We start from the raw sequence: 16,291 nt of genomic DNA, 5'->3' as shown, positions 1-16,291 counted from the left end.
GGTGGTAGTTTAGTTGTTAAGGCATTGGACATTGAAGGCAAAGGTCATGAGTTAAAATCCCAGCCATGCCAACCTGCAATTCTTGGGCCCTGCTCAGTTGTATAAATGAGAATTTTTATAAAAAAAAAAATGCAAACATTCCCACCAATTAGAATCCAGAATATTTTGTCTAATCGTGAGGTAAAAAATTCAATTTTTATTATTATATATTTATTATGTAAGTGCATGATCTAGGTTGGTTATTGGGCATCGGGACTCACACAATAATGCATACTCCAAAACTCACAAAGATAAATATAAACTGAATTAGCGAAGCAGCAGTAGTTTATTTCGGACGTTGTTTTTTTTTGTGCAAGTTGCCTGTAAGTGTCCTGACAGAGAGGGAGAAAGGAAAAGAGAAAGCACCTGTTTCCTGCTGCTAATGTGTCTAATGGTCCGGCGAAGGAGTGCTTCAGGCTTCACTACTCTCGCTTTCTGTTACACACTCACACACACACACACACACACACACACACAGACACACACACACACACACACACACACACACACACACACACACACACACACACACACACACACACACACACACTTGTATATATATGCACACACATGCAATGCAGTCCTGTATATCTTAATTCAATTTCACTGAAGTGTGAATGACTGCATTTAGGTGGACATACATTAGGTGTGTGTGTGTGTGTGTGTGTGTGTGTGTGTGTGTGTGTGTGTGTGTGTGTGTGTGTGTGTGTGTGTGCTAGAATAAATTATTAGGACATTCACATGCAAGTTATCAATATCTCAGCTGTATATAGACACATGATGATGTATGTTAGTTGATTCCTGTTTTTCATGATTTTAATTGAAATAAACTTAATCTTTCTCTCTCTCTCTCTCTCTCTCTCTCTCTCTCTCTCTCTCTCTTTTTCTCTCTCTCTCTCTCTCTCTCTCTCTCTCTCTCTCTCTCTCTCTCTCTCTCTCTCTCTCTCTCTCTCTCCCTCCCTCTTTCTTTCCGTCTGCCCATGTGTCTCTCACCATTTCCTGGAGTCCTGCGACTCACCATGCTCTCAGTATTGTTAGTCATTTTCAACTCGGCAAGGGGGGTAAAAAATCCGTTATTTACTACGATCAACGACTTTCCTGTTTGGATGTTTACTCATTGCAGTCTACAAGGGAAAAAAAACAACTTGTTCACAGGCTAATTCCAGTCTATCCCATTTATCTCAATGGAACATGAACAATCTCACAATCTCTGTGGAACATGAACAAAGCCCACCACTTGTATAAAAAATAAAAACAGTTTATTTTGGTCAGAAGAGGAAGTGACTTGGTGGACGCTGGTGCAAATATAATGCTTGGAAGCAGGAAGTTCTCAACCTCCGAGTCAAGCCGGACCTTAGGTACCTCTGTTTTGGTGTACGCACACGGTCACGTTGCTGTTCTTCCACTCTGACCCTGAGAAACGCTTCTAGAAGGTTCTTCTCACGGCTGCTGAGGATACACTACTCATGCCGGCACTGAGCACACACTCCACATTTACACTGCTTAGAAAAAAGTGTTGAAAGTGGAAATCTGTGGCAGGTGCATTGGCTGTTCTCCAAGAGCCGCTTGGAACACAGCGTGAGACCTGCTCTTTTGTTTTCCTGAGTTTCTTAAGCAAAGTCTGGTTTTAGATGATTTTGTAGCTCAGCTTGACACTGTTGCGTTTGTTTCCCCTAGCTTTCATAACTATAGGATTTTCTTGAACGCTCCTCAGCAAGAACTTTACAGTTCCTGTATGAGACAGGTTTCTGGTTATCTTTCTGACTACATTGTAGGAATGTTCTGCAATTATAAGTGTTGCCTCAGTACTCTGGGTTACCGTGGTTACAGGTTCAAGTCCCAGAGTGCCAATCTGCTGCTTTTAGCATTCCTACAGCTACAATGTAGTGTAAAAGAAAACTAGGAACCAGTCAAGGAACTATGTAGTTCTTGTTAAAGAGATTTTCCCTTAATCCTGTCTGAATGACCCAGTACTCTGACTGTACATTCCTGGGAAGCTAGGATTTGTGAATAACAGAATTTCCCTGTAGAGATAAACCAGTTACTATTGATTCATGTTCTGTATTGTGTTTGCTTATTTTATGTACTGTAGCATTTAGCACCACAAATGCACAATTCTGCTGTGACCACTAGACTTCCAAATATCCTTTGCTCATAGCTGTGAAAAAGCAAGGGCTACATAAGCCTTGCTCTACTTTGCCATGCTACTGAGGGATTTATAAAACCAGGTAAGAGGTTTGAGTTGTCTGCCAAAAAGTACTTACACTGTAGGAGGAGCTTAAAGGTTTCCAAGGAGAACTAAAGACCAGAAAACTAAGATTAGCTACAATTCCTCCTGTGTAAACATGCCTTAAGGTTCTGAGCCCCTGAAATCTCCTAAAGTAAAAACATGCCTCAGTAATCCTAAACTATGTCTATTAATTTGCAGCTTCTCGATGTTTATGTATTGTAGGTCTAAAGGAATACTACAGTGTTTTACAACTTAATTTCGTTCTACAACCTCTGTAGCGCATGGGATAAGAATGTCAACATGGTTTATCACTGGCCAAAGAAACAAAACCACGTATGTGCACCCCAAATTCAGATTACACTGTGTGGACCGTGGTAAACAGTGGTGAACGAAGTACGAAAAGCACAAAAATTAGATAGTGAATAAATGGAAGAAATTTTTATATATATAATATATATATATATATATATATATATATATATAAAATCAGATTCCAAATCTTTGGCCTATGGTTGAACTCTTATCAAGACCCAATTCATCCCATAGCTAATTGGAATAAAGAGGAGAGGGACTATCTGGCTTATTATCAGCTGCATCTCTGCTGGAATGGGAGTGCATAAGTACCTGTGAAATGGGCAGCTTTCATGTTTGGAAGTGCTGAACAGTATATACAGGTTTTAGAGCAATAAATGTTTCCATCCAGAAAACGTCTTTTTCCGGAAAGGCCTTGCATATTTGAGCAAGACAGTGCTAACTGCATACCGCATATATTACAATAGCTTGACTTCGTTGTAGAAGAGCCTGCAGTCTAGACCTTTCACCATTTTAATACATTTGGCACATCATGAACACAACAAAGAACATCCAGAACTGTTGAGCAGCAAGAATCCTGTATAAGATACACATGAGACCAAATTTCTCTCCCAAAATATCAGCAATTGGTCTCCTCAGTTCACAGATGTATACAGAAAAATGTAATGCTACACAGCACCAAACATGGTCCTGTCCCAACCTTAGTGAGACATGTGGCAGCCATCAAATTCTAAATAAACCATTTTTTTTCTTAAAATAGTATATATATATATATATTTAAAGTTTAATGTTTTACATTCTCAAGATTTTTTTTGTTGCTTGTTTTTTTGTGAATAGAATATGGATTTAGGAAGTGTGCAATCTTTTATTTACATTTTGTACATTGTCCTAACTTTTTTGGAATTGGAGCTGTGTAGACAAGCAGGCAGACAGGCAGACAGATTATTTTATTTCTTACAACAATCAGCTACAATCCTTTTTTCTACCTACAAAAAACTGAAACAAATGATTTTTTTTAAATATACACTGTAAATACAACAATAATGTGTGCCAATGTTTACCAACTCACTCATCTGAAGAGTGGATTAACTCTAAAGTTTATCTCTGTCAATAGGCTACACTTTTATATACACACCCATATATTCTACCCGAGCATGTTTATCACTTTGTGGACTTCAATGTGTTTCTTTATCATGCTGTTACACATGCTCTGGCACCCCCAAATGGTGTGCAAAGTAAATTTTAGCTTCTCTAATCATACTGCCAGCCAGCGTACACAACCCAAGCAGTAACGATCGCATCTTATACCAGGCTTATTTCTGTTGGTCAAGTCAAGTCAAGTCAAGTTTATTTGTATAGCGCTTTTCACAACAGACATTGTCTCAAAGCAGCTTTACAGAAAACAACAGTGAAGGTGAATGGTGTGCGTTTGTCCCTGATGAGCAGCCGTGGCGACAGTGGCAAGGAAAAACTCCCTTAGATGATATGAGGAAGAAACCTTGAGAGGAACCAGACTCAAAGGGGAACCCATCCTCATATGGGTGACATCAAAAGTTTGGTCATAAATCTTTCAACAATACAGAACAATTTGTGATCATCATAGATCCAGCATCAGCTTCTCCATGCCAGGGCCTTTAAACACTCGGCATCTACTTCTCCATGATCATCCATAGGTCCATAATCTTCACGAGGTGGGACGTGACTGGAGCTGGCCAAACCTCAGGAAGCCTCGGGATGGGGAGAGAAAGAGAAGCAGTGGAGAGGAATTAGCGTAGCTGCTGTTCATGATATTAACAGCACAAGTTGATAATGTGCATGTGATCAGATGTTCTGGAGCACAAGGTTGTGATGTGATGTGTGTGATGTGTGTTATGTGTAGGCTTTGCTAAAAAGATATGTTTTTAATCTACACTTAAACTGGGAGAGTGTATCTGAACCCCGAACACTGTCAGGAAGACTATTCCAGAGTTTAGGAGCTAAATGTGAAAATGCTCTACCGCCTTTAGTGGACTTTGCTATTCTAGGAACTACTAGAAGCCCAGAGTTTTGAGATCTCAGGGAGCGTGACGGATTGTAGCGTGTTAAGAGACTGGATAGATACATGGGAGCCAAACCATTTAGTGCTTTATAAGTGAGTAGCAGTAGTTTGTAGTCTATTCGAAACTTAATAGGAAGCCAATGTAGGGACGATAAGATTGGGGTTATATGATCGTATTTTCTTGACCTAGTAAGAACTCTTGCTGCGGCATTCTGAACTAACTGAAGCTTGTTTATTAATGATGCAGGACATCCACCTAGTAATGCATTACAGTAGTCTATTCTAGAGGTCATAAACGCATGGACGAGCTTCTCTGCATCAGATATAGATAACATATTTCTTAGCTTAGAAATATTTCTAAGGTGAAAGAAGGCTGTTTTTGTAACTTGATTGATGTGATTTTTAAAAGATAAGTTGCTGTCTAAAATAACTCCCAGGTCTTTTACCGTTGAACTAGTAGTTACAGAACAACCGTCTAAATGCAGGCTGAGATGCCGGAGCTTCTGTGTACTATTTTTTGGGCCGATGAGCAAAATCTCCGTTTTATCAGGATTTAATAGCAGAAAGTTATGGGTCATCCAATCTCTTATTTCTTCAACACACTCAGTTATGCGAGCTAATTGAGCTGTATCGCCTGGTTTGGATGAAATATATAGCTGGGTATCATCAGCATAACAATGGAAGCTAATTCCATGCCTTCTAATAATATTTCCTAATGGAAGCATGTATATTGTAAAAAGCAGGGGTCCCAGAACTGACCCTTGTGGCACGCCATAATTTACTAGCATTATCCTGGATAGCTCTCCATTTAAATCTACGAAATGGTAACGATTGGACAGGTAGGATTTAAACCAGCTTAATGCCTGTCCCTGAATACCGATGTAATTCTGTAAGCGATCGAGGAGAAGATCATGATCTATAGTGTCGAACGCAGCACTAAGATCTAGTAAAACTAATAGGGAGATGTAGCCTTGGTCTGAAGCTAAAAACAGGTCGTTAGTGATTTTAACTAGAGCAGTTTCTGTGCTATGATGGGGCCTAAAACCTGACTGAAACTCTTCAAAGATATTGTTCTCCTGCAAGTGGTTACATAACTGGGCAGCGACAATCTTTTCTAAAATCTTAGACATAAATGGGAGATTTGAAATTGGTCTGTAATTCGATAGCGTGTTTGGATCCAGATTAGGTTTTTTAATGAGGGGCTTAATAACTGCTAACTTGAGGGATTTAGGGACATGACCTAACGATAGTGAGGAGTTAATAATATTTAAAAGAGGCTCACCAGCTGTATATAACACTTCCTTCAGTAGTTTAGTGGGAATTGGATCTAACTGACATGTTGTTGATTTAGCTTTCATAATAGCATCATACAGCTCTTCCTGTCCTATACATGTAAAACAGTGTAGTTGTGGGGTTGTAAGTACGATTGTGTCGGGAGATGCTGTCAGAGGTTGAACTGCCACAATTGATTTTCGAATGTTATCTATTTTTTCAGTGAAGAAATTCATAAAGTCTTCACTACTAAACTGTGATGGAACACACTTTTCAGATCCCTGATTTGTTGTTAATTTAGCGACTGTACTGAAAAGGAACCTGGGGTTGTTTTTGTTATTTTCTATGAGTTTGCTCAGGTGTTTAGCTCTAGCAGCTTTTAGCGCCTGTCTGTAGCTAAGCATACTGTCTTTATACGCAATTCTAAATACCTCCAATTTAGTTTTCCTCCATTTTCTCTCCAGATTACGTGTTGTTCTCTTTAGGGCATGCGTATGACTATTATACCAAGGTGCAGGTGCTTGTTCTCGAACCTTTTTTAACCGGATGGGGGCAACAGTGTCTAAAGTGCTAGTGAGGATAAGGTCTATGTTGTTCGCCATCTCATCAAGATGATCAGCATTTATGGGTTTAATGTGAAACTGAGATAAATCAGGCAGGTTATTTATGAATCTGTCCTTAGTGGTTGGAATAATAGTCCTACCAAGTCGATACCGTGGTGAAACACGGTTAATCTGCTCTACCGGTAGTGTGTACAGTAGGAGATAATGGTCTGTGATGTCATCACTCTGGGGTAAAATATCTATATCAGTGACGTCTGCTCCGTGGGATATTATTAAGTCTAGTGTGTGGTTAAAACGGTGGGTTGGTCTGGTGACGTTTTGTTTAACTCCAAAAGAGTTTAGTAAATCGACAAATGATAATCCTAGGGCATCGTTTTCATCATCTACATGAATATTAAAATCTCCTACAAGCAGCACTTTATCAAAGCTGATCAGGAGGTCTGAGAGAAAACAAGCAAACTCATGAAGAAAATCAGCGTAGGGTCCTGGGGGTCTGTACACGGTGACCAGAGCGAGTTTTCTATGCATCTCTGAAAGTGCAATTTTAAGAACGAGCACTTCAAATGATTTAAAGCTGAATCCTAATCTCTGACTAACATTAAGAGAAGCACTATAAATGGTTCCTACACCCCCCCCACGACCAGTCTGACGGGGCTCATGCTTATAAACATATCCTGACGGTGTCGACTCGTTTAGACCCATATAATCACCTGGTTTAATCCAGGTCTCAGTGAGACAGAGTGCTGAGAGATTATTCTCTGTGATCATCTCATTTACAATCAGTGCTTTGGGTGCAAGTGATCTAATGTTTAAAAGACCGAACTTTAGAACTTTTTGGTGTTTGCTTATCTGGCATTTTTCAGTTTTAACTGCAATAAGATTATTTCTGGATCTTGTGTATGTAATTCTTGGTTTTACTACACGAGGAATAGATACGGTTTCTATAAACTGGGCTGTGTGTGAACTTGTAACTATTTGGTCTGTAGTATGCGTGTTCTTATAGTTGAAGATTTCTTGATGTCTTACCAGTCAGATGGTGTGAAGTATCCTAGAGATGTTATCTGATAGCACTGCTGCTCCAACTCTGCTGGGGTGCAGGCCATCAGGGCGGAAGAACCTAGGACGCTCCCAGAAACAGTTCCAGTTATTAACAAAGAGAAGTTTATGTTCTCGACACCATGACTGTAACCATTCATTTAGAGCTAAAAGTCTACTAAACTTCTCAGCCCCTCGCTGGTAAGTGGGAAGAGGTCCTGACACAATGATCCTCGTTGTGGGTGATGTGCTGCGTACCGTCTCCACCAGGATCCTGAAGTCCCTCTTTAAGATCTCCGTTTGCCGCAGCCTGGTGTCGTTTGATCCGGCATGGAGAACAACCGCTCCGAAGTTCTCGTTCAGGATCGCGGGTACCTGCGCAGCGACATCCAAACCACGAGCACCAGGAAAACAGCGAGTGTGCACCTTACCTTTATCTGTTGGTGTGTGTTTACATCACCACTAACATCTCAGCTTTATAACGACCTTGCTTTTGTCTTCCTGGTCAACCTTGATTCCTCTCAAATGAATTGTTCTTGTTGAAGACTGTGGAGATTGTGGCGGATCAGCTGGCTAATTCAGCACGTGTACGAGTTTACAGCGCACCTTCTGAAGCACTGTTTCTATGGCAACATTCACGCACGGCGAGCAGGCTGAATTAATTGAAAGAGGTCATGAATGGGTTATACAAACTACATGTTACACGTGAAACGAATCACAAGGTTTGCCCTGTGTGAGTGGGCGAATGACTGGTTTTGTGCTAGATGATCAGTAGCATGTCACAGCTTGTGTCGTTAGACCAATACTCCTAATGTTTTTCAACCTAATCTCTTTAAACTATATCTGTACTGTATGTGTGATTACCAAGGACCAGAATTTCAACACCATTTCCAAGTACTGAGAAAAAAAGCTTGTTTAAAAAAATAAAACATTATGCAAATCCAAGAGGGGATATTGGGCCGCTGGTAAGATATTATAGTCAAATATAACATTGTATGCACGTTCCTCTCTAAACATAATCGTATTAGAGAAAAATTTATCTAGTGAAGAAATTGTGGTTATGTATTTATTTTTTAGCCTTTAAATTTGTAAGATTTTCTTGAATAGCTGTATTGCTTTAAAAAAAATTGTATTGTCATTATTAATAATTATATGATTAACAAATGCCTTTAGATTTTTATTCTAATAATTTTTTCAGTATGATTGTTTTCCCAGTACAGTAAAACATGTCTGTACTTGTCTATGCTAATCACCACCTGGTACAAATGCAATACATACAGATTAGCATGCATCAGAAGTCTAGAAGCACAGTCTCTTGTGTTTTTGGAGAGCTACATGCATGTTCCTTATGTTATGTGCAACAAATTAGGCAATTTAACAGTATAAAAATTTACTTTGACTAAAAACAAATCTATAAATAGCCAGACATTAATCCTCCCTTTACACGCTCTCGGCATAGGGACAAGTCATTTCTCCAAACGTTTAGCTGAAATACTTTGCTGTGCCTCTTGTAAAACTTGGAGATCTTTTTCCACTAGTTGGAGATTTCATCGCAGAGCAGTTCAATAGGATTTAGGTGCAGTGACTGTGCAGGTCATCCATGATAAATATCACTCAAGACAACTGTCTTGTTGTATGGTGAGGGAGGCTCCAACGAGCCGCAGTGCAGATGGAATTGCATAATGTAATGGCGAAGTAGGAAAACTTTGGCTATGTTGGTTCAGGATTCCTTTCAGGATACCTTATACCTTCCAGAATAAGTCTCCAATAAGTAATAACTCCAAAACAGCCCCAAACTATTAAGCTTCGATCTCCATGTTTGAGTGTGTGTGTGTGTGTGTGTGTGTGTGTGTGTGTGTGTGTGTGTGTGTGTGTGTGTGTGTGTGTGTGGACATTTTATCTATTTCGTCTCATCTGTTCACAAAACATTCTCCTAGTCTTTCACTCTCTAATTTTTCCTAGTTTTTTGCATGGGAACAGAATAAAAATGCAAAGACGTAAATTCCATAGTTTTCACAAGGTTCTGCATTCTTTCGATGAAAAAGCAAGCAATTTCATCCTATTGTTATTTAATCTTTAAATCACATCGCAGGAATATAGTTCGGTTATTAGACACTTCTGTATGCTTAGAACTGCTTTCACAGTCATTCATTCTTTATTGTGTTAGAAAAACTCCTGTCATCAAAAACAGAGGAACCATACTCATTTCCTCTCTGCCGCTTTGGCCTGCGATGAATGATTTCTCAGGTAACATGTTTGTTCTTGAGGTTCACGAGGAGGTTTTCCTAGTGTTCATTCAATCCCATGTGTCATTTTCTCCTGTTTGGAAGAAAAGTGTCGGGTCCAGTAACAAAGAGCGGTGCGCGGTTGGTGAATGGGAGAAATGTACAAGATTACTAATCTCACACTTTGTTCCTTTGTGTTTGTGTGAAATGCTTGGAAATGAAACACCTGTAATGTAGTTTACAAAACCTGATTCTGTCTCTATAATCGATTGCTAGGTCACACTGATTTGTGTCTTCATTAATGTAATTATGTAATTAGACAGCAAGGTTTATTTCGTTCTCTGGAAGCTGATTAAATCTATAACACATGCATTTAACAATTTAATGATACACATATTGAAGTTACAAAAACCATCAAGCACCGTTAATGGCACAAAGCCAGTTATATATTATATTTAGGAGTGTCTGATTAAAATCAGCAATGTTTTTTTCAATAACTTATGAGGTTTAATCTCTCTTGGACCTTCTTTGCTTTCATGGTAATGTTGTAAATGTAGTAAAAGATATAAAGCCTTAAATAAGCATGTTGGGACACCTGACTTTTTCACCCACATGTGGTTCTTCCCCAAACTGTTCACACAAACTCAAAGTCACACACTTGTACTTGTCTTTGGATTCTGTTGCATGAGATTTTCCCTTCACTTGAACTAGGAGACCCAAACCTGTTCCTACACGACGATACCCCTGTGCACAAAGCCAGCTCCATAAAGATATGCTTTACATGGGTTGGAAGACATGGAAGATCTCCTGCTGGAGAGCTTCAACCCTATTGAACACCTTTTGGAATAATTCTTCACAAATCTCCACAAAATCTCGTAGACATCTTCTCAGAAGAGTGAAGGTTCTTATAACAGGAATTAGGGACTCAATGTGGAATGGGAACGAAGCACATACAGTACCAGGTGGTCAGGTGTCCACAAACTTTTGTCCATATACTTTGTTTTTGTACTTTTCAATTTTTTTTTAATCAGCTTTGATGTTGACTTATACCAGTCCGTCCCTACATTATATGGCACATTGTAAAATGCTGTAATCCTTTTGGCCTTGTTTCTAAACATTCATATATTTAGATTTTATTCACTAATGATCTAATAATCCATGATTATTATATTGTTATTACCCAGATTGTTTTAAAACCCTGTTTGCATAAAACTATAACCCCACACTGGTCTGAGATCTGATCCTGGTTTCACCATAGCAGCATGGGTTAGATATACAACAAAACACCTCTTTTCAGGTCTTATCTGAGAGCATGAGCATTATTTTAGTCACATACATTAACCTGCACATCTGTGCTCTTTCTACAGGTCTTCCAGAACAGTACTACAGCCTGGTGTGGTTTCTGAGCCCAATCTTGGGCCTCATGTTTACCCCTTTGATAGGATCAGCCAGCGACCGCTGCACTTTGCGCTGGGGTCGCCGCCGGCCCTTCATCCTAGCACTGTGTGTGGGGGTGCTATTTGGTGTTGCTCTCTTCCTCAACGGATCTCTAATAGGTGAGGAGAAGGGTAGGGGTGGAGCTTTGTGCTTAAACACTACAGTACGTACAGCAAAACTATAAATGCACAAAGAGGGCATTGGAGGTCATGAACTACAACTGACCTCATTGTGCTGTGTATGTTCCTGTATAGGTAGGCATAGTCAAGTTTTTCAAAGCGATTTCCTCTTTCTATGAGAAGAAATACAATAATTCTACACATAACAGACTGAAATGACTGTGAAAGTGGTAGCCTACTGCTTAAAATGTTGGACTTCCAGTGCAGGGCCCTTAACCCTCACCTGCTCAGTAGTATAAATAAGATTATTGGCAAATGCTATGAATGTAAATGACCAGAAATGCACAACAGGCCTGTTTTTTTTATATATACAAATCTGATTCCAAAACAGTTGGGACACTGTACAAATTGTTAAATAAAAACAAAATGCAATGATGTGGAAGTTTCAAATTTCAATATTTTATTCAGAATACAACATAGATGACATATCAAATGTTTAAACTGAGAAAATGTATCATTTTAAGGGAAAAATATGTTGATTTTAAATTTCATGGGATCAACACATCTCAAAAAAGTTGGGACAAGGCCATGTTTACCACTGTCTGGTATCTCCTCTTCTTTTTTCTTCTCTTCTCTTCATCCTCTCTTCTTTTTTTTCTAGGGACGGAGGAGACAAGTTGCTCAAGTTTAGGAATAGGAATGTTGTCCCATTCTTGTCTAATACAGGCTTCTAGTTGCGCAACTGTCTTAGGTCTTCTTTGTCGCATCTTCCTCTTTATGATGCGCCAAATGTTTTCTATGGGTGAAAGGTCTGAACTGCAGGCTGGTCATTTTAGTACCCGATTCCTTCTTCTATGCAGCCATGATGTTGTAATTAAAGCAGTATGTGGTCTGGCATTGTCATGTTGGAAAATACAAGGTCTTCCCCAAAAGAGACGACATCTGGATGGGAGCATATGTTGTTCTTGAACTTGGAAATACCTTTCAACATTAGTGGTGCCTTTCCAGATGTGTAAGCTGCCCATGCCACACTCACTCTTGCAACCCCATACCATCAGAGATGCAGGCTTCTGAACTGAGCGCTGATAACAACTTGGGTTGTCCTTATCCTCTTTAGTCCGGATGACATGGCGTCCCAGTTTTCCAAAAAGAACTTCAAATTTTGATTCGTCTGACCACAGAACAGTTTTCCACTTTGCCACAGTCCATTTTAAATGAGCCTTGGCCCAGAGAAAACGCCTTTGCTTCTGGATCATGTTTAGATATGGCTTCGTTTTTTGACCTATAGAGTTTTAGCAGGCAACGCCGAATGGCACAGTGGATTGTGTTCACCGTCAATGTTTTCTGGAAGTATTCCTGAGCCCATGTTGTAAATTCCATTACAGTAGCATTCCTGTATGTGATGCAGTGCCGTCTAAGGGCCCGAAGATCACGGGCATCCAGTATGGTTTTCTGGCCTTGACCCTCACGCACAGAGATTGTTCCAGATTCTCTGAATTTTTGGATGATATTATGCACTGTAGATGATGATAACTTCGAACTCTTTGCAATTTTTTCTCTGAGAAACTCCTTTCTGATATTGCTCCACTATTTTTTTTGACGCAGCATTGGGGGAATTGGTGATCCTCTGCCCATTTTGACTTCTGAGAGACACTGCCACTCTGAGAGGCTCTTTTCATACCCAATCAACCTAATTGACCTAATAAATTGAAAGTTGGTCCTCAAGCTGTTCCTTATATGTACATTTAACTTTTCTGGCCTCTTATTGCTACCTGTCCCAACTTTTCTGGAATGTGTAGCTCTCATGAAATCCAAAATGAGCCAATATTTGTCATGACATTTCAAAATGTCTCACTTTCAACATTTGATATTGTATCTATATTCTATTTTTGATAAAATATTAATAAGTTTATGAGATTTGTAAATTATTGCATTCCTTTTTTTTGTGCCAACTTAATTGATTGCTCAATTTAATCAGTATAATTAAAAGTGTATTGCATTTAGTTAGATTGCATTATTAGATTTATAAAATTTTTGAAATAAAATATTATAATTATTTTATATATTATTTACCAAGCAGGCATTTTATTTAAAATGGTTTAAAAAATTTAAACTGTTTAATGTTTTGCATTAAGGGAAAGCTCAGTGGTTAAGGCTCTGGGTTACTGATTGGAAGGTCAGGGGTTAAAGCCGTGGTATCACCAAGCTGCCACACTTGGGGCCCTTGAGCAAGGCCCTTAACTATCAGTTTTCCAGGGACACTGTATCATGGCTGACTCTGCTGTCTGACCCCAGTGAAAGAAGAATCTAACTGTGCTGTAAAATACATGTGAAAGCACCTTTATTAGCGAGTACCATATACTGTTCAAAAACAATAAATAGGAACTTATATAGGAACTTATTTTAATAAAAATGTATTTGAAAAAGAATAAAGTTATAAGAGTGTAGGTGATTTTTAGGTTACAATTTAACTTTTTCTGCTATAACAGTTTCAGTGTGTAGTCTGTTGAAATAAGCATTTGCCTGGGAGTGTTAGTCGAATTTGCCTGTGACCTCTTGTTACCATTTACAGTGTTTTTGTGATAGTGAGAAAGAGAAGGAGAGTGTAAACTATCTGCTCTTGCACGACTCCTAATGAGTACTTTGTGTCCGTGTGTGCACGAGACTGTAAACCCAGTCCTTCTCAGTGACATGGGAAAGGACTAGGAACCAGTTCACAGGGAACTATTTCCTGTTGTGCCCCTTTTTTACCTTTTATTGGCTATCTGGAACAACTTCCTGTCTCCTGTCTCCAGCATATGCTTGCTGTGTGCCGCTCTATTGTCAGTGTTATGGGAGTCTAACTATTAGTGAAACCAAACTCAACATAGAGCATAAAGACAAAATAATCTTGTAAATGTTTTAAAGTAATTGTGTTAAAGTACGTAAATTATCAGGACACCAAACTGAACCTTTGCTATGTTTCCACACGGACGGTTTTAATTGCCGGATGTGTGCATCATGGTCCATCAGTAAAACAAATGTTTAGTGATTAAAATAATTTTTCGGTGGAGTATTTTTTTATATATATCTGAGCGAAAAAAAGGACTTTGTAATTAAATGTGTGTTTGTTAAAGGTTTTATTTTGCCTCTTTTATATTTATTTATTTATTAAAAATGGTGAAACGGAAATGTCTTTCCGCTGCCGCATTAATGGCACATTATTAAAATTAGCGCTGTTGAAATAAATTTGCGTTAAATCGTTATTTACTCGTTTATATATATATATATATATATATATATATATATATATATATATATATATATATATATATATATATATATATATATATATATCGTAACTGTACACAAAATGCACAATTCAATACCTACATCGATCTTTAATTCACAGTTCGGTTAAATTTTGCTACAGTTTGGGGGAAGAAATGCAAAACATCGAATTCTTGTCATTTTTTTTATATTATTAACATTTGTGACCAACAGTTTCCTTTTTTTTTTTCAAGCAATTCTAAATAAAATACCTGCTTGATTTAAATTAACAATTCAATATTTAAAAATAAAATAGAATAAATCTAATTAATGCAATACACTTTTCATTATATTGATTAAATTGAGTAACTGATTACACTGACAGATTAAATTGATTAAACACAATTAAATAAATGTAATAATTTAAATAAATGTAATAAAATTTACCCCATTTGGGTAATACAGGTGTGTGTGTGTGTGTGTGTGTGTGCGTGTGTGTGCGTGTGTGTGCGTGTGTGTGCGTGTGTGTGTGTGTTTTTACATCATAGATGTATAGATACATACATACATACAGTCATACACACATACATACATTTATCTAATACATTTAACTGAGCAGCTATGGGGGTTAGGGAACTTGCTCAGGGGCCCTGGAGTGGCTGCTCGGTGTGGCTGTGATTTGAACACTGACCTTTTGATCCAAAGTCCAATGTCTTAACCAGTATATTATTTTGTAATAATGAGAGCTGTCCTGTAGTAATAGGAATCTTGGAAAAGAAAAAGGTTTTCTACTAATAATCTGATATTTTGCCTCGTAACATTGTGTTTCTTGCAATTACAATGTTGTTGCGGTTATTACTGGTATGGCTTGTTCTCTGATTCTCATGTTTTGTGTGTGTGTATGTGTGTGTGTGTGAGACAGGTTTGGCTGTAGGAGACGTGCCCAACAGGCAGCCTATAGGCATTGTGCTGACTGTACTCGGAGTGGTGGTACTGGACTTCTGCGCCGACGCAGCCGAGGGGCCCATCAGAGCCTATCTTTTGGACGTGGCTGACACGGAGGAGCAGGACATGGCTCTCAACATCCATGCTTTCTCAGCAGGTAGAGTCTTTTTATACGTGCCGAAAATCACGTCCGAACACACCGCATCATCATCTTTACACATCTTTCCCACTTTCCCATATCATTTACGCATGAACACTGCTCTCAACAGCTCAGGTCTTTTCAACACCTTCTCAACTGATGGCACACTGTATACTGTCATATAAAAGTCATATTTTATTAATGATAATTATGATTATACAAATATGTGTGCACTATATAGACAAAAGGATTGAGACACCTGACTTTTCCAGCCATATGTGGTTCAATTTCATACTCTCATCACAAAAATAGAAGGACGCATTTGTCTTTTGATGTAGCATAAAATTTTCCTTTTACTTGAACTAGAAGTGGAAGACCTCCTGTTATAGAGCTCTAAATGCTATTGAACACCTTTTGAGGTGAATGTAAACCCTGATTTTACCCCAGGCCTCCTCACCTCACCTTCATCAGTACCTGACTTCACTAACACCCTTGTGGCTCAACGAATCTCCAGAAAATCTAGTGAAACATCTTCCCATAAGAGTGGAGGTTATTATAACGGCAAATGTGGAATGAAATGGTAAAAAATAAGCAAATACTAATCTTTTGGTCAGGTGTCTACAAATCTTTGTGCATCTAGTGCTTGAGCGTGTGTATATACAAATAAGTCATAATATTACCAGTGTGT

The 16,291-nt window shown here is 38.6% G+C and overlaps 1 protein-coding gene across 1 annotated transcript in view; it reads left to right on the top strand.

Moving 5' to 3' along the window:
• The window catches only part of slc45a4a (solute carrier family 45 member 4a), a gene marked incomplete at its 5' end in the record, with an annotated part of 35,937 nt that overhangs the window by 11,641 nt on the left and 8,005 nt on the right, over positions 1-16,291 (top strand). The window contains 2 exons of the mRNA XM_083523592.1: positions 11,082-11,270; positions 15,442-15,621. Of these exons, the coding sequence (XP_083379718.1) occupies positions 11,082-11,270; positions 15,442-15,621 (369 nt within the window). The remainder of the gene's footprint in view (positions 1-11,081; positions 11,271-15,441; positions 15,622-16,291) is intronic.

Source organism: Silurus aristotelis (assembly GCF_946808225.1).
Source record: "Silurus aristotelis genome assembly, chromosome: 21".
Taxonomy (NCBI): domain Eukaryota; kingdom Metazoa; phylum Chordata; class Actinopteri; order Siluriformes; family Siluridae; genus Silurus; species Silurus aristotelis.
This window is presented reverse-complemented; position numbering and strand designations above follow the sequence as displayed.